At 41.2% G+C, this 27,850-nt stretch overlaps 1 protein-coding gene across 39 annotated transcripts in view; it reads left to right on the top strand.

The window, feature by feature from the left end:
• The window catches only part of LDB2 (LIM domain binding 2), a 391,560-nt gene that overhangs the window by 124,589 nt on the left and 239,121 nt on the right, over positions 1-27,850 (top strand). For all 39 annotated transcript variants that reach the window (NM_001265886.1, XM_015138036.3, XM_078001917.1 and 36 more), the window contains 1 exon segment: positions 19,710-19,812. In NM_001265886.1, coding sequence (NP_001252815.1) covers positions 19,710-19,812 — 103 coding nt within the window.

Here is a 27,850-nt window from a genome sequence, read left to right as displayed (position 1 = left end):
AGTGAGGTTTGTGAAAACAATGCAGGTTTCTCAAAACTGTCCTCTTCTAAGTTATAGGGAGACAATGAGATAGGAATGAAAGAACATTGGCCTGGGAGTCAGATTTTCTTGGTCTAATATTAAAACTGGAAGGGTCCTTACACCAGAGCTAGTTCAGATCTTTAACTTTACATCCAAGGATGTTGAAACTTAGGTTAACTTTGTTATATATTTATCTGTGTGATCTTGAGCAAGTTGCTAAGCTTTTCTAGCCTCAGTTCCCAATCTGTAAAATGGAGATGATGATAACATTATCTACCCTTAAATAGTTGTGATGATTAAACCCTATGGGATAATGCATGTCATGTGCCTGAGAGGGAGAAAACACTTCAAAATGGCGAGCTAATATTATTTTTCTATCAACAGATGGTAATTGGGCTTCTACTGTGTATCAAACTCTGCTCCAAATAATGAGGATACAACAAGAAATGAACACTGGCGTTGTCTTCTTGAAGGCTGAGGGAAAGACAGGCATAAAAACACAAACTCACAAACACACTCTTGATGACGGCTGTGATAAGCGGAGAGATGGTGGCAGTGGTAGTGGGGAGGTAAGGTGAGGACAAGGTAGGGTTGGCAGGGAGCCTCTGCAGGTGTTGACTAGTAGAAATGAACCAGACTGGGAATTGTGCGGAAAGTTTTATATAGAGAGGAGTCTCGCAGACACGATACAGCTTATGAGGAAGCAGCATATTTGTCTTGCGTGCATACATGCGTGTGTGTATATGTGTGTATGTGTGTGTATGTGTGTGTATGTGTGTGTATGTGTTGTGTGAGGAGTGGTTTGATAGTCCTCAAAGGGAACAGTTGATTGTTCTTGGAGACATTCCCAAGACAAGCCCGAGAGCTAACACGCAAATGTTGGATCTTAAAGCATTCATGCACGGAGAAGGCCTCTTTGCCGTCAGTTTTCAGATCGAATATGTGTGTCCAGTAAGGACTACTGATGGAGAATGTAAAGTTGAGGTATACCGAGAGCTGGCAACCAGGTAGTGTCATAGAAGTAGAAACACAGGGCTCTGGGAGCAGAGACGTGAACTGTCCTGGGGTGGAGAGGGATGAGGGAGGAAGGCAGGGCAGGGACAAGATTGAAAAGGAAAGCTACACCAGCAATAAATCCCAGTCAGGCACTGGTAAGCTTCCAAGAGAAAGAAAAGAAAATGATAGCTAATATTTGTTTAAGAGTGCTATGAACCAAGACTATCAGAGTTACTGATCATATACTCTGTGTCACAGCGCCTGTTCTAAGCACTCTGCGCATATGATCTCATTTGATCTTCACAAGAAACCCATGCAGATGTGATTGCTGTCCCCATTTTACAGATGGGGAAACTGAGGCCAGAAGAGAGAAGGAATTTACACAGCTATTAAGTCAGTGGAGATTACTCGGTCTCATCATAGGAGGGACCTAGAACTCTAAGTTGATCATCACACATGCCTGCTTAAAGCCTTTCTATGAGATCCTATTGCTTGTAGGAAGAGAACCCACATCTTGTTTGGCTTTGCCAGGTCCTGCATGGGAGTTCAAGCCCTGGAGCTTCCCCAGGTTCATCTGCAGCCTCCCACCGCCAGCTTCCGATGCTTAGATGAGTGTCTTCCTTTCAGTCCCTTAAATGCATCACAGTTCTTCAATCTCAGGGCTGTTGTACTTGCTGTGTCCTCATGTTGGCTGATCGAATCCTCTTATGCCTCGGCTCTCAGTTGAAATGTCGCAGTAACAGGAAACCATTTCTCATCTTCCAGACCACGTGGGTGCCCATCCTCTCTCCCCAACACTGCATCCTCCTCCCTCACATCATTCATCCCAGGAGTAAGTTGATCATCATTGAGAGGATATTTGATATCAGTTGCCTGTGGGAGGGGGCTAGGCTGTTCCTCTACTACCAGTGCCTGCATAGAACCCTTCTAAATCCCTGTCTGGCTCCCTCACTCCTGTTCTTCAGGATTTTATTCTAAATGAGTGGTGCTCAAACTGGGACAATTTTGTCCCCTTGACCCAAGGACATCTGGCAATGTCTGGAGACATTTTTGGTTCTCACAACTGAAGGGGGTGCTATTGGCCTCCAGTGGGCAGAGGACAGAGATGCTGCTGAACACGCTAGAAGGCACAGGACACCCCGCAGTGAAGGCCTGGGTAGCTCTAAATGTTTGTGATGCTGAGGTTGAGAAGCCCCACCCTAAAGAGACAATTCCCTGCAAGGCCTTCCACAGTTATCCCACCTATATTTTATTTCTCCTTCCCCACTCCCGTATTTCATATCCCCATTTTCTGCTTTATTGCTTTTCTCCTGTACATTTAATGCTGTCTAATAAATGACATTTCATTCATCGTTTTCATTATTTGTCATCCACTAGTATACAAGGTCTACAAGGACATGGATTTGTGTCTTTTTTGTTCACTACATCATCACTAAATCCTAGAACAGTGTCTTGCACAAAGTAGGCGCTCAGTACGCATTTCTGAATGCATGAATGAATTCGGAGTCCTAGGTAACTACCCCCATTCCATCAAAGAGGCCCCTTGGGGTTGAAATCCATTTGCCATCCCTATGGAGACTCTCCTTGGACTTTGGAAGAGATGGAATTTAGAAATTTCTTCTTTTATATCCTTTGGTTGTGATGTTGTCTCCCCTTTAGCCCTCACTAAGATCCCCCAAAAATGTTTTCTCTGAAAGCAAGAGTGGGGAAAGTGGGCAGTTTCTCTCAGTAAACAACAAATTCCTAAAGAAGTGAGTGTTCTGGTAGGATGTCTTTGGAAGGACCCTTAGAATTGTCCTTATATTTGACAGATGGGGAAACCAAGGTCCAAGTGTACCCTCTAAGGACATTTTGAACACTGACGGTTTTTTGATTTGGACTTACTTAAGGTCACCCGTCAAAGAAGTATCAGGATTAGAATTAGAACCCAGTTTCCTGACTCCCAGGGAGATGGAAGGGGGAAAGCGAAAAGTTTTGCTGATCTAAATATGGATGCTGGCAGGCAAGCCACAATTTTCTCAAGCTCTCTTTTCTCTTGCAAGTTGTGATCTCTAGTTGACAAGGAAGCAAATTGAATAGCTAAATGGAGAGCTTTCTGAGATGCTGAGATGCAAATTAGCCTGAACAATGTGCAACTGTGGATTTGAGGTTGGTGTGCAAAATAGAGGCTTCGCTTCAGTCAGGCTGCTTGAAAAACTCACTCTCATAGGTCCTTGCTCTTTCGCAGCCAGACACTATGCCAGGCACGAGGGGAACGGGAAAAATTAAACACTGATCCTGCCCTTGAGGAGTTTGCAGTCTCAATTCTTGTGATGAAGGCAGACAGTGGAGGGCATGCTGTTTTTAATCCATCAAAGAGGCACTGATACTGTGAGTGTCCGTGCTGTGTCAACTGTGTGTCAGGACCCGGCTAATTGGATCATACATTTCCTGAGAATAGGGAAACCCATCTTGAATGTCACTGACAACTATAATAATAATGACAGATAATAATTATTGTTGCTTACTGCATTCCAGGCACTGTTCTAAGTACTTTAATGTATCAGTTAATTTAATTCTCATAATAACACTGTGAGGTAGCTACCCTTATTGTTACCATTTTTCACAGTGAAGGCAAATGAGACTGAGTCACTTTTCTGAAACAAAGAGCAAAGAGTAATGTCATTGACGTCTAGACCCAGGTCCTTTGGCAGCAAGGTATGTAGGCTGTATTTGTAAGATGCATTATGGATATATATTATTTAATATCCACAGCAACTCTGGCGTTGGGACCTTCTCTGCCACTTAATAACAGTATCCTTTGTTGGGTATTTACTCTGTTCCAGTCACTGCTCTGTGTATTATATAGCTTAATCCTCACACTTAAGAGTGAGATACGATGCTGTCCATTTTATAACTAATGAAACAGAGGGACAGAGAGCTTCGGTAATTTGTCTGAGATCACACAGGTAATAAGACCAAGGATTCTGGACATTTTGTGTAAATGAAATCATCCAATATATGGCCTTTTGTGTCTGACTTCTCTCATTGCCATAATGTTTTGAGGTACATGTTATATGTAGCATGCATCTGCATTTTCTTTCTTTTATTACTTCTAGTGTGCCGTTGTCTGAAGACACGACATTTTGTTTATCTGTTCATTAGTCGATAGACATTTGGAGTGTTTCCATTTCTTGGCTATAATGAACAATGAAGTTATGAGCATTTATGTACACATGCATATAACCTTTTATTACTAGGTATTTTCCCACAGTCCCGTTTCTCTCGCTCACACACACACGTGCACACACAAACACATAGAGCAGTTCAAAGGCCAGGTTATATGACTTTGATCACTGACTCCAAACTGTACCAGCTGCATGACTCTGAGAAAATTAAGTAACCTTTCTGGGCTTTGGTTTTCGTCATCTGTAAAATGAGGATAATAATTCACCTCTCTGATAATGTCATTCAAAAGCTTGACTTAGATAATGCACATTGTTTGGCTTGTAATTACATAATCAATAAGTGCCACGTAAGCAACGGGAATACAGAAAACAACCCAAAGAAGATGGTGTCTCCACCCATGGAGTGCGCAGTCTAATTGCTGGGACATGAAAGTATGAGAACTGGACATAGTGTAAAATAAAGTAAAAACATAGTATTACAGGAGTAGTCACCATGAGGTTCCCATTAATTTTTTTAAAAACGCATCTCTCAGTCTAGAAAATAAAGACTTTTCTGCAGGTTGGAAGGTGTGAGAGGCCTCAGGATCAAGGCAAGACAGGGTGAAAGCTTTGAGAAATGAACAAGGGGTGGTTGAGAAAGTGTGGGAGAATGCGTGGAATGAGGGCTTTGCATCTGACTACTTTTTTTTTTTGAGACGGAGTCTCACTCTGTCGCCAAGCCGGAGTGCAATGGCATGATCTTGGCTTACTGCAGCCTCCGACTCCCTGAGTGGTTCAAGCAATTCTCTTGCCTCAGCTGCATGAGTAGCTGGGATTATAGGCATGTGCCACTATGCCCAGCTAATTTTTTTTTTTTTTGTATTTTTAGTAGAGACGGCTTTTCACCATGTTGGCCAGGATGGTCTTGAACTCCTGACCTCATGATCCACCCGCCTTGGCCTCCCAAAGTGCTGGGATTACAGGCATGAGCCACCGTGCCTGGCCTGACTAGTTACTCTTGAGGCTGAGATGGGAGAATCCCTTGCGTCCAGGAGTTCGAGGCTGTAGAGAGCTGTGACCACACCACTGCACTCTAGCCTGGGTGACGGAGTAAGACCCTGTATCTCTAAAAAGAGAAAGGAATATAAAAAAGAAATATTGCAGCTATAGAAATGGAGGGGAGTACGGGTTGTAACAGGAACTGGGCTGTGCAGCAGGAGGTGCGACAGGTCAGTGAAGGAAGCTTCATCTGTATTTACAGCCACTCCCCATCACTCACGTTACTGTCTGAGCTGCACCTCCTGTGAGATCACCGGTGGCATTAGATTCTCATAGGAGCACAAACCCTATTGTGAACTGCGCACACAAGGGATCTAGGTTGTACACTCCTCATGAGAATCTAATGCCTGATGATCCATCACTGTCTCCCATCATATGCCGACGGGACTGTCTAATTGCAGGAAAACAAGCTTAGGGCTCCCAAGGATTCTACATTATGGTGAGTTGTATAATTATTATATATTAGAGTGTAATAATAATAGAAATAAAGTGCACAGTGAATGTAATGCACTTGAATCATCCTGAAACCGTCCCCCAGAGTGTCTCTGAAAAACCTGTCTTCCACGAAACTAGTCCCTGGTGCCAAAAAGGTTGGGGACTGCTGGCTTACGGCATTTTCCCCTCTTCAGATGCCATAAAGACAGATATCCTCCTACCTTTTCTTCTAGTAGTTCAAAAATTTTGGTTTTCTTTATTTACATGCTTAATTCCTCTGGAACTTATGTTTGGTTATGCGAGCTGTAACCTAATTTATTTATTATTTGCAGGTGAAAAGCCAATTGTCTCTATACTCCTCATCAAATAATTCTTCTCAACCTCACTACCAGGCAATTCTGTATCTACCAGTTACTCATTTTCCACACAGGCTTCTGTCTGTGTCTTGGTTCTCCATTCCGTCCCACTGCTCTGTTTGTCTGCCTATTTTCTTCACTTTATATTATCATGTAAGAATGTGCTTGTGTTATTTTAAACCATATGTGAACATTATATTTTAAGGATTCCTGTTTTCTTTCTGGTGGACATATCATAGTTTCTTGAATCATTTCTCTATTGTAGGGGAAACACATTGTTCCTAGTTTTTTTGTGTGTGTTTTTTTCTATTATGAGTGTTCCTGTGGTGAATAATTTTTTGTACAAAGCATTTACATATTTTTGGATTATGTCCTTTGGATGGATTCCCAGAAATAGAATTACTGAGTCGAAGGGCATGAATATTTCTTAATGCTTTTAATTCACAGCATATATTTATTTAAAACATTAAAGTGAATAAAGATTCTGGAAAGTTCCTGGTACTCTGTGATGTGGTTATAATCAGCTGGGCTGTGCCAACTCAGAACCTTGGTATGGCTGCCCTGTGGGAGTTCAAGAGGGAGATTAACATGTCTCCTTGATAGATTTATCTTTTGTTTTTGGTAGTTTGTCTAACACACTTTTTATATTCATTTATTCAGGCAGTCATTTTTAAGCACCTATTATATGCCAGGCTTCAGAGGAAAGCAGGCAATAGGATCTTGTATTCCCAATGAACACAATTTCTAGTATGTAAGAAGACAAACAAACAAAATTGAATGATCAAGGAAAAACATAAACTGATGTGAAGCAAGTAGACTTCTGTAGATTGGATGACCAGAAGATGACAAGGATGCTGAGATTTGAATGAAGAGAAAGAGAAAGCCACACTAAAGAGAGGAAAGGCATCCATTAGTGGTGGACATAGCTGGTTCAAAGGACCCTGTGGTGGAGTGGAGTGCAGCCCTGGGCCCAAAGGAAGGTCCCCAAAGTAAGAACCTAGATCTGTGGGCTGTGCTGAGAGAACAGTGAACCAACAGCAAAGAAGAAGACAAAGTCCCAGCCACATAGGAGAGTGAGCTCCCTACACAGCAAAGATGAGTCATAGAAAAGTTTTAGTTAGGAGGGACACAATCTAACAGGCATTGCTGAAAGATCCTCCAGGCTTCTTTGGAGAGCACAGGTTACAGGGGAACAGGATTGGGGGCTGAGAGATGAGTTAGGAAAAAGTCACTGTTGTCCAGGCTGAAGTTACTGGAGGCGCAGAGAAGGGGTGGCAGTGGAAGGAAAGAAACATGGGTGGATTTCCATTCATGTGTCAGTGGTAAATTCATGGGATTTGCTGACAGATTGGAGGTGTGGAGTTAGGGTAAAACAGGAATCAAGAGTATGTTCTCAAATGCTGGCCTAAGTGACTGAGAAACTGGAATTAACATTATGGAGATGGAAGAGAATGAGAAGATTGGCTTGTGCGGGATGAAGTTGGGGGAGATGTCTGGCTTTGGCCATGTTAAGCCTGAGATGCCTCTTTGGTTAAGAAGTGGAGAGGTGAGTGAGACAGTTAGAATCACAATTCTGAAGTCCCAGGGAGAAGTTTGGAGCTGTAATATCTACTTGGGTGTCACTGACAGAGAGAATTCAAGTACACTGGTAAACAGATTTGTAAACAGAGAATAGAAATGATTGACCATCACCAAGAAAAACATTACTTTTTTCTAGGTTTCAAGAATATTCTGGGTTTTTTATATTTATCTTTGTGAATAAAAAAAACTTTTTTTTTTTTCATTTCTTCCAAGTAGGAAGAGAGAAAGTCTTGAGTTTTCTTATCTAGTGGCTTCCTATGGCCTTGGTCCTGGCACAGTCCTCCAATGTTTAGGGGTGACTTGAAGAATTATTCTTGTCATTTGATCAACTATCCAGATGCAACAGGGTAGGTCACAAAAACAAGATTTTGAATCTTGCAAGCTTTTCCAGAAACATTCCCCTGTCTGCTGTGTTTATGTTGGAATGGAAAATTTGTGCCTGATTTTACAGTGAGCTTTTCTCAAGATATACGAGTTGCTACCTCATCACATTATCCTGCATCTCGGGACCTCTCACACCTCGATGGTGTGATGTAATGCGATGTGTGGTGCTCATTGCTACAGACCTGTCATGAACAAAACCTGTGCTTCTAGAGTAATGCCTTTCCACGTCATTTTCAAAGTGGCCTTGCATAGCATTCCCAGTATATTATTTTTTATTGTGAGAGTGCATGTCTCTGTGTTTGAGTATAAAATAGGAAATTTAATTATTAAAAAAAGACCATTCCTCTTTCCTGCTAGAATAGTATAGATTAGAGATTGGAATAGGCAGCGAGTAAAGCTTTGTGGATGGAAACAAAAATTGATGAGTCGGAGAGGATGCGAATTCCGATGTTGCCACTTCTTTGATTTGTAACCTTGGGTACATTTCTTAACCACTTGGGGCCTCAGTTTCCCTACTGACATTGGGATAACAAAATTACCAACTTGATAGAGAGCCTGTGAGGACCAGAAAATACTACATTTTGAAACTGTACATTTTCGCTGATTCAGTCATCAAAGAATCAAAGCCCCTGTTTCACAAACGTGTAAATAGATCAGAGAGTGGCAGTGTTCAATCATCATAAAATTAAAAGTACTGGCTTTCTTCTGGGTTTTGAGAACATGCTGGGTTTTAGTTAAATAAATATTTATTTGTTGAATTAAGTCATTTAAATAATTAAATACTGGAGCAATTATTTGTTGCCTTCCTGCCACGTGTTAGGTGCTGTGCACCTAAAACATACGAGACATGGGTACAGATACTGTCCTCAAAAAGCTGACAGGAATCCCGACTTCAAAAAAAAAAATTATTTAATCACCCTTATAATAAGTCCGGCAGCAAAAAAGCTCAATTGTTAGCACATACACACTGAGGCATTTTAGTCATTGCTTTTAGTTATTCCAACTAACATTTCCGTTTGGACTACTTGGAATTAATTACTGATTTTGTGTATCAAAGCTGGAGATTCAAATACATGAATTTCTCAGGTCTTTGGGGGGAAAACCACTGATGTAACTTCTACTGAAGAGCTGTGTCTACTGGATACCAAGTCTTGTCTTTCTGCACATTTTAATATGCCACTTTCTCAAGGCAGCATCCACGTGCACTAGGCAGGGAACCATAGTGAGCACCTTCTAAAAGGGAGGCCTTGATTTGTGAGTGAAATGCCGAGATGCTCTCTCAAAACACACAATGTGCTATGTTGGTAACATGTCGTTTTATAATTCGTCAGTTAAAATGATAACTAATGCTTACTGTTAAATAAAATGCAATTTAGCTGAGAATGAACAAATCATAGTTGAGAATTAGAGAAGAAAAATTCAGTCTCTAGAACATGAGTTGTTTAAAAAAAAAACAAAATCCCATAGGGCTGGGTGTGGTGGTTCATACCTATAATCCCAGCACTTTGGAAGGCCGGGGCAGGTGGATCACCTGAGGTTAGGAGTTCGAGACCAGCCTAGTCAACATGGGGAAACCCCGTCTCTACTAAAAATACACATGGTGGTGGGCACCTGTAATCCCAGCTACTCGGGAGGCTGAGGCAGGAGAATCGCTTGAACCCGGGAGGCAGAAGTTGCAGTGAGCCAAGACTGTGCCACTGCACTCCAGCCTGGGCAACAAGAGGGAAGTTCCATCTCAAAAAAAAAAAAAAATCCCATAAAGATAAGTAAAAAAGGGAGATTTAAAATCCCTCTCTGCATCCTTTTCATGCCTGTGCAGTTACCAGCTGGTAAGGGCAAATGGTCTTACCTTATTACTTTTATTTGTGTGTCTTCAAGCCAAATTCCATAGGTGTGATGGAAATCCTTGCTTTGGGCTGCCTGTTCCAGAGAGAGACCCAAATGTTCAGTGCACTTGGCATTGACTGGATGTTGAAACAACTAACAAGACAGATATTTTAGGGAATATTGTTTTGAATAAAGGAACATCATAATGGAACGGTCACGAGTCTAAACTTGCTAGCCAGAGTCCTTGGGGTTGAACTCTTTCTTGGCAACTTGATAGCTGTGTAATTAATGTTAAGCAATATCTAACTCCTCAGTGACTTAGTTTTCTCATCTATAAGATGGGGTTAATAATGCTATTTATACTGTAGGGTATGGTGAGGTTTTATGGAGTTTATAGTGCGCGATGAGTTCAGAATGGTAGCTGGCTTATGATAAGTGCCACGTAACTGTTGATTATTATTATTAAGTGAGGCTGATTGAAAATAAATATGGTTTGAGATAGACACTTGGTTTTGGAGAAAGGGTGGCTTGTGATGAAGGAATCAAAAACACAGTTACAGTCTTGGAATATAAATGGACTGAGCTTCCTTCAGTGTGAGAGGGACTCTAGGTAACGGAAAGGCAGAAGGCATGGGATTTGGGGTATTTTTTTTTTTTTGTCTTCTTTCTCAATATCTGGATGTGGCAGAAAAAGAAATGTAGGGAGAGCAAGTGTAGCAAGTGTGTTTCTGCCTCGTTCATTTCAGGCAAATTTATTCTTTCTTCAGTATCTTCTGAGAAAGGTTAGCTGATGCATGTAAAACAAGAATGACTAAAATAGTAAGATACAAATTAATAGTGTTATTTAAGTGTGTGTGTACAAGAGAGTAGGGTTATAAGATGAGACATTCTCATTTTTTTCTAGAACCACAAGATACTGAAGAAAGTTCATGCCCTCCCATCTCCCAGCTTTCAGACCCCTTCAGAACGCTCTCCACTTTGACTTGTTTATTTTAATAAAAAAAAGAAAAACACATTTTCAGGAATAGATGCTTTAGGTATGGTTCATTCTTTGGAGGGGGTGTATGTGTACCACGTGACAAGTGGTTGCCATGGTAATTTCTCATTATTGTTGAATTGAAAAATAATTACTCTGGCAAAAATCCCACGTAACCTGTCAGTGCTTAAGTTAAAGATGCCGAGGGGCAGCCCTGGCACTGGGATCCTGTTTTTGGTGAAGGAGGGATAGGGTTGGGAGCAGGAGAGAATCCAGGATGGAAGCAAAATGCTTCTGTAGATTTTTAAGCATAATTAAGACTCTCTTCTGCTATTTGAGATGACTGTGTGTTTCACCCTGATATATGATTAGGCTGCTGGTGAAATTTGGGTTCACCTGTGAGATGGGACAAAAGGACTAAGGATTGTAATAGCACAAATGCATACAGGGGATTGTTTAGAATAAAGAAGCTTTGATGGTATTTTTTCCTAAGTAAAATATAGAAGAATTGTCAACTCCACTTCCCCTGTCTGTGTTCAGGCTGAGTTAATTTCATCTTTATTTACCTGGAGGCTGCTGTATGCTATTGTTACTCTCTAGCTTTGGGGAAAAGAACTCACTTTTTACTTATTAATATTCACTAAACACTCGCCACACACAGTTCAGATACTAAACAACAGCAAGAATTGGAAGTACCTGTCTGTTGGGAAAACATGTGTCCTAGATCAGAAACTTTGTGGCAGGGTGCACAGAGCTCAGTCCACACACGAGTTCGGGCATTTGGTACTCAGTCCTCCTGATCCATGGGTCGTTGTGGAGTGGCATGGAAAACCTATGCTTGCTTGCTTTCCTATGCCTGTGTCAAGAAATAATCCTCCTTTTGGTTAATGAAGCCCTTAACATACACTCCTCTTTTAAGAGAATGATTGGCAAACTGGGAGTAGTATTAGTAGTGTTACTCCATTTTTGCATCTTTTTTTGGACTTCTAGATGTTCACCCTTCTCTCAGCAGAGCTAGTCTCTGTTTTGTCATTAAGCTGCTCCTGCTACTAGATCCCACTTGGAAATATATTGCTTAACAGTACTCTTTGAATCTCTACCCATGCATCAATCAGACCAGATGCTTTTAATATGAAAGTATAGGGACCTCCTAATGAAAGGACCAAAATATAGACAGATACAAACCTTATGTCTAGGCACAGCCACTTTAGGCGTATGCCTGAGAGAAGTTCTTACATATAAACACAAAGGGAAACTACAGAGATGTTTATGGCAGCATTGTTGTGATGACCAAAAAAATAGGAACTATCTGGAGATTATTAGTAGCAAAATGTTTAAATAAAATGTATTACTGTATATTTATTCAGTGCATTAGTATGTAATTTATATAACGAAAGAGAGACCCAATATATAAATTGGGGCTGAGCACACTTATGCCTGTAATCCCAGCACTTTGGGAGGCCGAGGCGGGTGGATCACCTGAAGTCAGGAGTTCAGGATCAGCCTGACCAACATGGAGAAACCTCGGCTCTGCTAAAAATACAAAAATTAGCTGGGCGTGGTGGTGGGCACCTGTAATTCCAGCTACTCGGGTGGCTGAGGCAGGAGAATCACTTGAATGTGGGAGGTGGAGGTTGCAGTGAGCCAAGATTGCGCCACTGCACTCCAGCCTGGGTGACAGAGCAAGACTCTGTCTCAAAAAAAAAAAAATTATATATATATACACACACACACACACACGCATATATATACATATGTGTATATATATGTGTGTGTATATATACATATGTGTATATATATGTGTGTATATATATACATATGTGTATATATATGTGTGTATATATATACATATGTGTATATATATGTGTGTATATATATACATATGTGTATATATATGTGTGTATATATATACATATGTGTATATATATGTGTGTATATATATACATATGTGTATATATATGTGTGTATATATATACATATATAAATTGGATAGTTCTTCAAACACAATGTTAAAAGTAAACAAATCACGGTTAAGGAAGAAAACATAATGTATCTTATGTGAAACAAATATTAAAAACAAAATAGGACTGTATATGAATGGAATCATGCATGTATATAAATATAAAAGATGGGCTAGGAAGATCCATGTGGTTTTCATGAGACAGTTGTGTATGGGGGTCTAGGGGAGGAGAGAGAAAAACAGAGTAGGTTATGGTGACAGAACATTTATTTTTATTTGTAACATTTAATTACTTTAGAAAAGGAAAATGCAATAATATTGCAATAATTGTTAATTCTGGGTAATGGGCCCATGAGTCTTCATCATATCCTCTTTTGTTCTCAATTTTTGAAATTAATAAAGTAAAATCTGGTTTGTTTAATGACAGCCAGTCAAGTGCATTCATGTACTACGAACAACCTTAACCAACATTTCACTGAGACATATAATACTCCAAAGGTGGCTCAAAAGCATGGCAGTGTAGGTATGAGATAATATTTTAAATTTCTTCCTCCATGTGAACTTCTGACATGCATGTCTGGGGCATTCCGTTGTTGTGAGATGAGATAACAGTGATGTGACATAGAGGAGACTTCTCTCGAATGCTGTCTTGGCCCCTAGCTACTGAGGTTAGATTTTAAGATTCCTATAATTTTAGAGAAAGTATCTTACACACTGTGTGGGTAGGGCCTTATCATCTGTTTAGTGCATTTTTTCTACTCCATTATTGGGTACTAATTTATAGGAGAATCCTGCTGAGGATGGATAGATACATAATGCCCATTCTTTATCCTTAAGTAACGTAGTCTGCCGGAGCTGTCAGAAATTTAGGAAAATGTGTGTTACAAGGTGATGATTCCATGGTAATTTCATATACACTCTATTGGGAGTATAGTTGTCAAAATTTCCTAGTACAGAAGACAGTGAAAGAGGGGTCCACAAACTGCATCATTGCAGGTCAAAAGAATGACATATGCAAAGGCAGGGAGGCACAAAAAGTTGACAAGGAGCCCTTGACCCTGACAGGTGAACTGCTGGAGGTCCCTTGGCTCCCACACATTGCTGGGAGGCCAACTCCAGGGCTCCTGCATACACTGGCTCCTTTCTGGTGTGGTAAGAATGTTTTTTCTCTGGATGGACTGCCTTTTAGCTTAGACGCACCAAATGTTGTATCTGTTATATCTGCCAGTCCCAGATGTGCGTGCCACCCAGTACACCTGGGATCAAGATGTCAGACTTGTGGTTGTGTTTTAAAAGCATGTTCTATACCCTTTACTTGGAAGTCCCAAAAGGTTGATCTTTATTTTTTGGGCAAAGATGAGACTGGTCAGTCTCAATGCACCTCCTGGTTAATCTCCAAGTTAGTTTGACTTGTGATGATTATGTGTGTGGAGTAAGAGTGATCAGCTGCACCCTGCTTTGCCTCTAAACTTCAATGGAAACCAGATTTAGTGAGTTGCTCTATGGGATCCTTCATCAAAACAGCCTTGATAACTTAATTCATGCAGTCTCGTACTGGCTGTCTTGCTGAACATGGCCACATTGCCAGGTCCAAAAGGAGAATGGGCCATTTTTGTGGTTCGTGCATTTCTCTAATGATGTTGGCTCTAAGTTTCCAACATCAAGTGGAACTGCTAGCCTGTACATAAAATTGCAGAATTTTAACTAGTACCTTTTCTTTCAAATGACCATGGTCTCTTTCTCTTCCTCACATGTGGCCAAGATGACTGACAATTAAATCTTGGAAAATGGATTTTTTTTTTTTTTTTTTGGAGTAACTGTTCACAACTCATGAGGTAGCTGTGTTACCAAGAACTGAGCTTCTACCAGTAGAGTTGTTAGATCTTCTGCCAGAGACTTCCATTTGACTCAGCAGAGGTCTTAGCTGTATTTCAGCCGCTCCCTAAACTCCTAATCTCTTTATTATGAACATTACTCCTACAAAATTGCCTAACTGATCTCAGGAACTATACCAGAAAAGAGAATGGAAGCAAGAAGTGTTCCAAAAGGAGATTTATTATTAGGAACACCATGTGAAGGTGGGAAAAAGGGCATGAACTTTGAAAGGTTGGAGGAGGAAATTTCCTCTCGTCAATGCTGACCTCTTACTCTAACTCTTGTAAACCATTTTTGGTCTTCAACCTAAAGTGGGAAATAACTTTTTAAGTAGAATTATTTATAAAAAAGCGTGTATTGGAGTTAGGCAGACTTGTTACGTGAACTTTAGCTTCATCACTTTCTTGCTTTCTGACCTTTATTGAGTAGCTTGCCTTTTTGAATTTTAGATTCTCTATGAATATCTTAAGGGTTAAATGAGATAACGATGAATGATAATAGTTGACACATATTGAACAACTACTATATGCCAGGCAGTTTCTCTTAAGTCCTCACAGCCCACTGAGATTATTATTCTCACTTACCCAACAAGCAAACAGACGCAAAGAAATTAGGTGAGTTGACTGAGGTCATCCAGCTATTAAGAGGCAGAATTCACCTGTGTAAGTCAGTATAACATAGAAGTCAAGGACATAAGTTCTCTATAAGGCTGTCTGCTCTGCCCCTTGGTAGCAATTAGGGTAGTTATGAATATAAAATGGTTCAATACATCTACAGTACTTAGAAAATTCTGGATTACGATACTAACGTTAACCCAGGGCCCCCAACGATGTGCTCTTTCCGTAATAAGCTTCCTTCATATACAGCCAACACAAGAATGGCCTATCCCCAACACTTAGTAATTTTTGTCTTAAATCTCTACTCCATTTATTCCTTTCCTAAATAAATATTTGTTCTGTCATAACTAAAGACTAATTCAAAAGCTGTGTGTGTGTATGTGTGTGTGTGTGTGTGTTTGCATGTGTTTGCACGTGGGGGAAGATTGAAAATTATAGTTTAAATACACAGAATGTCATTTTTATGCCAGTTTAAAATTATTGACCAACAGACAAAGTAGGGTCCACAATCAAGATCTCTGGACAACTTTGTAGAGTGATTTTCCTGAGCTGAGTTTGTGATGCCACAATAAGAAATTTCATCCATCCATCTATCTATTAATGTGTTCTATCAGCCAAACAAAAATATTATTTTATCTACCTAGTATATGCCTGGCCCTGTGAATTTAAATGTTACATTTTTATTTCAAGGATGTTCTTTCAAGATTTGTGACCGAAACCAATTATTTTGTGTGTGTGTGTGTGGTTACCTAATGTGCCCATTCTCCCAGCTAACCTCTTCTGAAATTTCCTGAGAAGTTGCCTTATCCCGTGTTCCACTGAAACTAGTTTGAATCGTATGACATTTCTCATTCTTGGATCATTATGTCTCTTTCAACTTCTGCCAAAACTCACGTACCTATCTAGGCCCTTTGGAACCTGTAACACTGCTCATAGACGTTCCTCGAACCTCATTGTAACTTGAGTACTTTCTTTTCTCCCAGTGACCTCAGATCAGCCAGCATTTCTCTTGACTTTTGCCTTTCACTGGTTCATTTTTCAGCAGCAGTGTCAGAGACCAAGAGTTAGATTATCAGAAAATAGAGGGTGATATGTTTTGGCTGTGTCCCCACCCAAATCTCATCTTGAGTTATAGTCCCCATAATCCCCATGTGTCATGGGAGTGACAAGGTGGAGATAACTGAATCACAGGGATGGTTTCCCTTATCTTGTTCTCGTGATAGTGAGTTAGCTCTCATGAGATCTGATGGTTTTATAAGGGGCTTCCCCCTTCACTGGGCACTCATTCTTCTCCTCCCCTTCCACCATGATTGTAAATTTCCCGAGGCCTCCCCAGCCATGCTGAACTGTGAGGCAATTAAGCCTCTTTCCTTTATAAATTACCCAGTCTTGGGTATATCTTCATAGCAGTGTAAGAATGAATTAATACAGAGGGGATCCAGTCATTGGGCCTCTGAATAATGAGCAAAGCAAATGAGAAGTAATACATTTTCATTCAGATTTTTAACTGTGTTGTGGACAGATGCTGTTGCCAGGGAAATGGGTTGCTAATGGTTGAAGTGATAGGGAAAAGTGCTGATTTATAAACAGACTATTTTAAAAAGTTCATTTTTTTTTTTTTTGAGACCAAGTCTCACTCTGTCACCCAGGTGGGAGTGCAGTGGGGTGATCTCGGCTCACTGCTACCTCTGCCTCCCAGGTTCAAGTTATTCTCTTGCCTCAGTCTCCCGTGTAACTGGGATTACAGGCGCCCACCACCACTCCCGGCCGGATAATTTTTGTATTTTTAGCAGAGATGGGGGTTTCACCATGTTGGTCAGGCTGGTCTCAAACTCCTGACCCTCAGGTGATCCACCCGCCTACGCCTCCCAAAGTGCTGGGATTACAGGCGCGAGCCACCACGTCTGGCCATAAAGTTCATTTTCAATGCAGTTCTTTATAAAGTGGAATGCCTCCTGCCCTAGATATAATATTAAAGATGGTAGGCAGAGGCAGGGAAAGGGCATTTTATTGATCTTCACTGTCCTTGGGGTGCTCTCCTGCAGATTTTATCTCTTGAAGATTTTATTCATTTTCACTCCCTTTGGGGAGCACTTTATACATACTTATTTATTTAATCCTCCGATCTGTGCTGCCAGATAGTTACTATTGTTGTTGTTATTGTTATTGTCAGCTTCTAAATAAGTAGACAGGCTGGGGAAGGTAGAATAAGTTGCTAGGTTCAATAGCTGGGAAGAGGCAGTGTTGCCTGCAGGACTGAATTCCGCCATGATGTATTACCAATGGCTTTACTGTAAAGCACCAGGCAGTCTCCTGAGCGTGAGTCCTGGCTACAGGTCTGCACAACAAGGCAAGGAGCTCATAGAAGAAACCAACCTGAGACTAAATATTCCCTTTCAACTCTTTCTCCCCTCTTGCTGAACTCTAACCCCTGCCTCTCAAAGACTGTCAGGGAAGTGTAGCAAGGTTGCTGTACAGAGCAGAGGATGGGTAGGTCAGGGGTGTCCAGTGGTCTGAGTTTAAATGCCATCGCTGACATTTATTCGCGGAGTGAACTGGAGCAGGTGACATTTACTGCCTAAGCTTTGGTTTCTGCAGTTGCAAAGTAGAGTTGCAAAGCAGCTTCATTCATTCACTGAGCTGCTTTTATGAGTAATATCCTGGGCTAGACACTGTTCTGGGGGTTGGGAGATAAAGTAGCAAGCAAAACAAAGCCCCTGTGTACAAGAAGCTTATATTTGTATTGAAGAGAAAAAAACCACACACACAGAAGAAATGGATTCGTAGTGTGGATTAAGTAGGAAAATACACATAAAGTCGTTAGACTAGTGCTTGGCATGTGGTAAACACTCAATAAATGTTAACTGTGACTCTTTTTCCATCTGTGTAGTGATTTAAAGTCAAATAAACAAATGTATCCAGTCTTCTGAATAGGGTTTCTTTCCCTGGCAGATTGCTCCACTTCCAGGCCCACTGAGTTTTCTAAAAGCTCCGCAAGCTTCCAGAGCGTTGAGGACGTGTGCCATGGTCTCAGATGTGGAGCGAAGCTGCCTGTTTAGTTGCTCATGTGATTGTCTTCTGCTAGTGGGTTTTAAGCCCTTTGAGGGTAGGGACCAGTCTCTTATTCAGCTGTGCATTCTGAAGGCCTACACGTAGGCCCAATACATATTTGTTTCTGAAAGGAGACAAAGCAGACCAGTTTGTACGTGGATCCATGCATTACTGTTCGGTGGTTTCCTATCTACCCTGTGTTACTGAGGAAAGGATTGGCTTTTGCTATGGTGATTGGAAGGAAGCCAAAGAGAGACACAAAAATCCATTTGTCTGAGCTGCTTCTTTTCTGAAGGAGAGGACGGCATCAATCTTCTGTTGCTCCTTAACTATTCTTGCTGGGACTGAGGGTTCATTCCTGAGGCCTGCCAGTGACAACAACTTAATGTTGTCATAAGCAGAACAACTTAATGGGAAGAAGAGAGGCTTGTGGTATCTCTGCCAGGACCCGGCAGTGGGACTATTACATGGGGAGTGGCAATTCCCTTTCTGTCTCCTCTTCCATCTGACAGGCAGCTGGGATGCATCTTGTCTTCAACTAACAATTCTCTAGAAAAAACATGGTGCTTAAGAATTTTGGGATAAATCAAGTCCTATACCGAGAATTAGGCTGGGATGTGATTCCTCCTGTAAATATGACACTGTGTATAACCTTCTTAAATCACTGTGAGAGGGGGCCGTCTTCTAACTGCCTTAAACTGGGCCACTTCCAAAGTGTTTTCTGCATGAGCAGGAGAAACATTCAACCCAAGACAAACAAACAGAATTCATATGGATGGCCTGCATTCTGCTGAACTGCTCTATTTTTAATACTCTTTAACAACAAGCTAGTGGTTGCCTATCCTCTTAAAACAATCAAGAAGAGTCCATATATATTTGAGAATCTCTTGTGCGTGAATTTCTCTATCAATCTATCCATCCATGTATCCATACCTCTATCTTTTATAGGGATATTTGCAAACAATAGAGCTGGGAACATCTCTTTTGATTAAATTATGTTTGAAAATGATGTTTAACCTGGTTGTAATATTGTGGTTTCTATTTATAAAAATGAACTCTTAAAAGAGCAGAGAGAGAGAAAGAGAAAAAAAAAGTCGTGTGTATTTTACATTAAATGCAAACCCTTTTGTCAAAAAACATCACATTGTGTTTTGTGGCACATTTATTAAATCTCCCCAAATATATACTGGAGAATTAATTTTTATTCGGTAGGTTTGATCTCACTTATTGAATTGAAACTTGGTTCCCAATTGAGGCAATTAATTTGAAGAGTGACCACCCACCTACCCTTTCCTAGAACACCCACACATATACACGAAGTAACGAGCAAGCAGCAACTGAATTTTTCTTTCTCTTCCGTTTTCTTTTCCTCTTTGAGATATTTTCCACTTTCCCCTGTTAAATAAATGATCTGTCTCTTTGCAGGACAGCGACAACCTCTGGTGGGACGCCTTTGCCACTGAATTTTTTGAAGATGATGCCACATTAACCCTTTCATTTTGTTTGGAAGATGGACCAAAGCGATACAGTAAGAAAGAAGTTTATTTTTCTAATATTTCCTCTTTTTGTGCCTGTAAGAAAACCACAGGGGTCTTCAGAGAATAGCACAGAGCTGACAGCCTGACAATAATACCTCCACTCCTGACGATGTTCTTGCTGCCTATCAAGTCATTGTCACTGGGTGGCAGCCCGAGTTGGCTCTGAGAGATTTCCTTCGAGGCTTAGAATGTCTGGGTATTTGCCTGTTTAGAGAGCAAGGCAAATATGAACCAAGTCACCCAGTGACGAGTGGGAGCGGAATGATGGAAAATTTCCATGCATCTCTTCTCTGCCACCCTCTTTTATCCTTGACGGTTCACACTTGACATCCAATGTTCTGCTTCTGAAGGTTCTTTAAAAAAAAAATTCCCACTGTCACTGTATCAGCCACATCCTTCTAATTCCCTCTTATCAATTATCTCAGGTATTTATTTGACAAGTGCTATCTTTTTTTGGGGTGCGGGGAGGCCACAGTTGCTTTGAACATACAATTTGGGATTAGTGCTGACAGAATTATAGTTCCTTGTCTTTCAGGCTAGTGATAACTCTGTAAAGATCCTCAAATTACAGCCTGTGGCACCTTGGGTAACAGCTGATCTGTCCTGATTAGGTTCAGCCAACTTGTCAGAGATCAGATTTGCTACTTGTGCTATGAGACCAGGAGGCATAGATGCATCAGCACAAAAGCAATTAATGTCCAGTTAGATCAGAGAGAGATGCGTTTTCAGAAATCAGTGTTGCACGTAGGAAAGGATCCATCAGAGGAAAAACATTGCCACTGTCACACACACTGAAATGATGAGGGAACCAGACGTGGTATGATGAACCAGTCATGGTATGAATGAGTCAATCCAGAACATTTGAAAAATTGACAGGTAATAGGGTTCTTGATACGTGTGATTGAAAGCTCTGATTGTTGCTAATCTATTTCAAAGCCACTGTGGAACAACAATTAAAAAAAAACTCGGGGAGACTTTAGGCAACTTGGTGCCATTTGCATACTATTAACAGCTATACTAGTAGCATCAGTTGCATAATTAACTGATTAATTATGCTAATATATGTACATGGTGATTTTGCAATAGTGTTAAATAGGGGAGGAGCAGCCTGGAGTGGACTTTCTGCCCAACTGAAACTGGTTGCCAGACGCATCTCTTTATATTTGTGTCTCACGGACTTTTAAGGATGTGGGACATTTCTAATCAATATTTTGGGCGAGAGGAGGGGCAGGCAGTATATCAGAAAATGGGCTGTTTAGAGGACCTTTATATTCAACAAAGTGACTCTGGGTGCAAGCACTGATAAGCCTACTTCAAGGGGTCCTGCTGAGCTAACTTGCTCTCCAATGTGTGGGTGCCCCCAAGCAGCCTCATGCCCTAAAGAGGTGTTTCAGAAGTCCCTGGGAGATAAATGAACTCAGCAGTCCAACAATTACTCCCTCCTCAAAAAGCTGCCTGATCAATGGCGTATAATTTCTAACCAAGCAGTCATCCATCCTCTGAGCCACCTTGTTTTTTTCTGAGGCATAAGCTCAGATAACTTCAAGTTATCATTATTTTATGTTATTGTGCTTTGTTGGTTCAGAAATCCATCAGGGACTGCTCAGGGAACTAGAATTACAGTTTTAAAATATGTCCTAATACAACAGATTCTGGCTCTTCCCTCTGTCCATCCCACCCCAGCATCATTTGGGAGTGAATCACGATCATCGCCTGTTTAAGATCTTATCTCCATGTACAGGAGTAAATGCCTGACTACCAGCCATTGTTGCCCAGGTTTCTTTGTTTCTCCGAGCCAAAATATTTCCCGAGTGGAGAAGAGAAACAAAGATGATTGACGGTCTTGAGCCGAGTCTCATCAGCTGCCTTGCTGACAGCCTGGTGATGTGCACACGCTGCTGATGTGCTGGCTGGTGACAGCTGATTGACAGCCCAAGACTGGGAGACAAGAAAGATGAAGCTTGCTTAGAACGCCTGACGCGCACTGTTTATGCAGCGCTCTGAGCTCAGGCGCTGCCACCTTAACCCGTTCGAGGCATGCTGTGCCAGGCTGGGCAGATGCCTGGCTGTCCTGTGGCTGGAAGCTGCAGCTCTTCCTTCATGCTTCCAGGGAAGCTGAAAGCTTTTTTTTTCTGATGAGGAAAATAAGATTTGGCTGTTGCGTTTGTATTTGTTAAAAAAAAAAAATCCGCAATTACACACATATGAAATAATAAGAGATATTCTAGCTGAGGTGTTTTTTTGGCCTTTACTAGAAAAAACTTTTCCTTCTTCCTCCCCATCACTGGTGTCTAGGGGGTCCTTTGGGGTCTATGATACTTTATCTCTAAGTTGCCACAAATCCTGTAATGGGCGTCTTCTTTTTTATTTATTGTTTGTCATCCCTTATTAGAATGTTATTTCCATGTGGATGAGGGCTCTGTTTTGTTACTTGCTGAATTCTCAGATTAATACAGGAACTCACACATAATAGGTAGCTCAATAAATATTTGTTGAATGAAGGAATAAATGAGTACACAAATGCATAGACATTTGTAGAAAAGTTTATATCATCAAATAAAATGTTGGCAAAGCAATCCTTTACTGAGGTCTTTGGACTTTTTTGAATAGGAAGAAATTGACCCACAGTGGTCCGCTGGCCTGCTCAAACAGACTCTGGGTTATGATCTGATATGTTTTTCTTTTTTTGAGACAGAGTTTCACTCTGTCACCCAGGCTGGGTTGCAGTGGTGTGATCTCGGCTCACTGCAACCTCTGCCTCTGGGTTCAAGTGATCCTCCTGCCTCAGCCTCCCTCTCGAGTAGCAGGGATTGCAGGTGCCTGCCACCACATCCGGCTAATTTTTGCATTTGTAGTAGAGATGGGGTTTCACCATGTTGACCAGGCTGGTATCTAACTCCTGGCCTCAAGTGATCCACCAACCCAGCCTTGGCCTCCCAAAGTGCAGCCACCGCATCTGGCTGTTCTGATAGATTTTAATAGGAAAAAAAGTCCCAGCAGTATAATAATTCAAGAGATAATGATGTTCTGGGTGATATATTGTTCCTTGCATCCAGAAAACAGAAAACTCTTCTGTATTGACCCTCTTCCTCCACGTGCCCCGTCTTCTAAGCCCTTCACTCCCCTGATGGGGGAGTGTCCGCCCAGGCGAGATATGGTTGGGCAGGTGGAAGCCACTGATGTTTTCTTAGGGGATAGGTGGTAATTGGTGGGGAGAGCTTCAGGATGGGCCAGGTTATTAGACTATGTGAGAAATTGGCCTGTGCCTCCCTAAGGCCACTTGCCTGTCCCTGCCCTGGACAGCACCAGGAAGGTGCTACTCTGGCAACTGGAGAATTGGGCAGCTCCATGGAGGAAGTTCTAACCTTTGGATAAGGTGGACTCTAGAAAAGAAGCGGATCAGAGGTAGACAATTCCCTGGCAGCAGCTCAGTAGAATAAAGAACATTAGGGCTAAAAGGATCCTTTCTAAAAATGGAAACTTGGGCCAGAGAGGTTAGGTAGGTGCCCCACAGGTGAGGCTGAGCCTCAGGTTTCCTGACTCCAAAGTCAGCTTGCTCACTCACTCTGTCTCTCTGTCTCTCTCTCTCTGTCTGTCTGTCTCTCTCTCTCTCTCTCTCTCACACACACACACACACATATACACACCCTATTCCTATATCGTGCCATAGCTAAGGGAAAATAAATGATTTTATCAACACACACATTTCTGGTAACAGAAATAAGGGTCCGAAATAATAACTTTCCTTTATCTGAAACAGAAGACAAAGGAAGCCAAGGATCAGGTTCCTTGAAGCCCTCTGTGCACCTACTCTGCATTTCTAAGTCCAGCATAAAGTGTTGCTATTTCCTTCTCTGTCTTGGGTTAGGCTGATCACTGGCTCTTAGTTTCAAGCACAATATTAATTTCCCTTTGCTCCTTTTAGGCATGTAGCAGAACTGTGCCTCACACTATTCTTCCGCCTCATGACAGTCACAACCACCATTTGGGTAATACGCTTCTCAGCCAACCTAGCCTGTGTCCAGGTCCACATTGGCCACATTTTTAGGAAATATGTGGTTCACAACTCATTCAGAAAATATTTCCTTGCTAGGAGAGATACATGGAGAAGGATCTCCTGAGGCCCATCTCAGCAGGCGATGCAGGGCTGAGAGGCTGGATGGTTTAGGAGAAAGGGCACAAGAGTTCAATGCAAACATTCTTGGGCTTTAATCCATGCTTTGCTCGATAAACAGAGACTTCATCTTCTCATGTGCAAGTGAGTATATTACTACCATCACTGCACTGGGTGCTATGGCTCACACCTGTAATCCCAGCACTTTAGGAGGCCAAGGTGGGTGGATCACCTGAGGTCAGGAGTTCAAGACCAGCCTGACCAGTATGGTAAAACCCCATCTCTACTAAAAATACAAAAATTAGCCGGGTGTGGTGGCCTGCGCCTGTAATCCCAGCCACTCGGGAGGCTGAGACAGGAGAATTCCTTGAACCCAGGAGGAGGTTGCAGTGAGCCAAGATCACGCCACTGCATTCCAGCTTGGGTGAGAGAGCGAGACTCTGTCTCAAACAAAACAAAACAATAAAAACACTGCCAGTGAAAATTAAATGAGATGTTATAATCAAAGAGCCAAGGACCATTTGAAGCATAGAATGATCAATATTTATTATCATTGATATGCATGGCCTTGACCTCACCATAGCTTCTATGCATTGAAAAGGCTTCCCACTGGGCAGGACTTATCAAATGCACAATGTGGACAGCCTGATGCCGAGGCTTCCTGGCCAGGTGGGAGTCCATACGACCTCTTTGATGGGCGGTTCCTGCTGAAATGCAGGACTGAGGAGATTAGGCTCTGCTCCCAACATTCAAGTGCAGAAACTCACTCTCACTTCTGGTAAGTGGCGAGCAGACGAAGGGAGTAGAGCGGGGAACAGTGATTAAGAATGTGTGGGGCTAAAGACTCCAGAACACATGGTTAAACTATGTGTAAGTGTGCATGGCTTTGGAGGTTAATGGGGGAAATGGTGTAACTACTAAAATGCCACCTTGTTTCAGAGCACTTTCTGTTGGCCTGTTTCTTAGAGAAAAATCTAATTCTTTTCTAAGTGGCCTTATTTGAACTGTAAGGGTTTGATGGGATGGTGCATGTAGTTTTTGGCAGTGCTCTCATCCTTTGAAAATGCTCCATAACACATTGGTGGGTGTTCTTATTAGATTGGATTCCAATAAGCACATGGCTTTCTCTAGATTGAGATCTAGGACAATGCAGATGAAATTTTCATCAACTTTTTAACTACTATTTGTGGTCTGGGGCTAGGGGTCCCAGTAATTCTCTATCACACACTTGTTATTTCATCTTGACCTTAGTACTCTGTCTGGAATGAGGATTTCCAGTGGGACCACACGCATTCATGGCCACACTAGCCAAAAGGTATTACGTGGCTGCTGGGGGGACATTTCTCTCTCCAAAAAGAGAAAAGTCATTTTAAGAAATGTCATCACTCTCTGTGCTTTTATTTTCCTCAGTCACCAAGGTTCATTAGATAGTCTGAAGAACCGCCGATCCGCACCTCTGTGGAGCCATTTCTACACTTCCTGTTTCTCTTTTACATTGTTGTTCCTTACCTCCTTTATTTTTCCTGAAAGCTCCAATAGCTTTGCAATATTGACTAAGTTCTTCAATTTTGTCTTGTAATATGTGTTTTTATGTGTTGTGTATTTGGACATGTTCCCCTAAGGTAGAGAAACTCTGCAAGGGGCCCAAGTAGGTTCACTATGTCTGGTTTCTATTTTTCTACTGCTTTTTATTGGTTCAACCTCACCCAGCTGTATTTTTACTGTGCTTGCTATACAGGAATTCTGAAAGCATGTTTTCTCTATTTTCTCTTTCTCTTTATCTAATATCCCATTACATGATTTAAAACGTGTTTCTGGGAAAATCACTCCTTGGTAATATGCATAAGACATTTTGACACCACACTTAATAACTACTATGGCAGGAATGTGGCCACTTTAAAAAGTTACATGCAAAGAGTGTGCACTGCAGCACATGGGGAAAGGGATTTCAAGCGCAGGAATTTAAGACCAGTGTGTGTTTTTTCTAGGAATAATGCCTTTATGGTGTCCCCCTGAAACCTGGAAAGGCACAGGTTCCTCTGGCCACTGCTTACAGCTCTTGAGCCTTCTCAGAAGGTATGGCCAGCTGGCCCTGCAGACTTGATCCTCCATAAAGTAATTTTGCTTCCCTAAACATTCCTCATTCTTTTTTTTTTTTTTCCATCCATTGAGATAGAGATAAAATTCATGGACTTTGGATCCACACAGATTCATTTTGAGTCTTTGCTCCTCCGTAACTACTGGATGTTAGGCATGTGAGATGACATTAGACATGAGGCTTAAACTACCTTAACCCCAGTTTCTTGATCTGTAACATCTGAGTAACAATAATACCAACATTTTAGGGTACTTGTGAAGGTTAAATGAGATGCACCTGTAACTTCAGCTTAGTGCCACTCTTGAAAAGCCACAGTAAATAAATATTTACTGCATGAATTAATGAATGGATGAATGACAGAATGAGTGAGTGAGTTAAATCTATGAGACAACAGCCACTTCAAATTACAATGGAGGATAGTTCCCATTGTTTATTTGACACATAATGGGAAGAACTCCGATTTTGGGCAGAGCCAAAACAGACTTGTCTTCTTTCTATATAGGAACCAAGAATTTAAGACCAATTGGGGAAAAAGGAATATTAATGGCAAGTGGTGATTTAAACAAATAAATTCCAAAAAATTACAGTTACCACATCTGTCCAACAGAGGGTGAGATTTTCATCCCCCATTTTGCTCAGAGAGCAAGGAACTGCTGAACATTTATCAATGCTGGTAATTTCTTTGGGCAAGGTATATGTAAAGAGTGGGCTCTGTATCTTGTTCACTGAGGACCAGAGGAAAGGAAATTGATTTTGATTGCATTCAAAAATTTATTTTCAAGGAAAGAATGCACTTCCTCGATGTAGTCCTTGATGGTTAATTACGGGAATGGATTCTTGCCTTTGACTGTGGCATCTTGGTTGCTTAAAAACATAAATGTCATTTTCTCAGATGACTCGACCATGCATTTATTCACATGGGGTTCCATTAAATGGTTTCCGGATGGCTGTAGCCTCTGATGTTGTGATTTTATTTTATTTTTATTTTAAAGATGAGGTCTCACTCTGTCACCCAAGCTAGAGTGCAGTGGGAACTGATACTATGATTTTAGTGTGTGTCCATTTCCGTAGCAGTCTTCATTAGGCTGGTGAGATTTGTAGCAAATTCAATTAGAAGTAGAGCATTGTTATTCGAAGTTGATTTGTTTCTTCACTCATTCATGGATTCATTCATTCAGAACTCACTGAACTCTTGCTGTTTGTCAGACATTGCCTTCCTCGGCCAGACAGTTCTTGGGAGAAAGATAGTTCATCACAAATTTTTAAATTTACTTTTGATTTGATTTTATTTAAAACTCTTACCTTAAATTAGCATAATTACCTAAGTTGCTCAGAAAAAGAATGTTCTTGTGACATTAATGGAAAATCTAGGACTAGTCATAAAAAATACTTGAGAGAAAGCCCACAATTGATAGATGAACTGACAGATTTCTGAAGGAGAAAAAGGAGACTCATCTCTTCTCATTTGTGGTTTCAAATTGATAGTATCAGAAGTTGCAAATTGGCCATAACAATGGCTTGAAGAGACATTCCATTCTCTAATGTCTGATAAATACCACACTAATGATCACATGAGATAATGGACAGAAAAGTGCTCTGAATGAATTTAAAGTGCGGTACAAGTTGAAGGTATAATTATTATCATATTTATAATTGACGTTTCAGATATGGTATGTTTTTATTGTCCTCTAATATGTTATAAGTCAAGCTGTTATGAAATCTGAGCTGGTTGTTAGCTCTTCTCTTAGGGGGTTACAATTGTCAAATGTACAGTCTTAAACACAAGTCAGATCTATGACTCCCCTCACGAGCTTGT

This window comes from Macaca mulatta, chromosome 5, assembly GCF_049350105.2.
Source record: "Macaca mulatta isolate MMU2019108-1 chromosome 5, T2T-MMU8v2.0, whole genome shotgun sequence".
In the NCBI taxonomy this organism is placed as follows: domain Eukaryota; kingdom Metazoa; phylum Chordata; class Mammalia; order Primates; family Cercopithecidae; genus Macaca; species Macaca mulatta.
The sequence above is the reverse complement of the archived record's forward strand: the minus strand, read 5'-3'. Positions and strand labels throughout refer to the sequence as shown.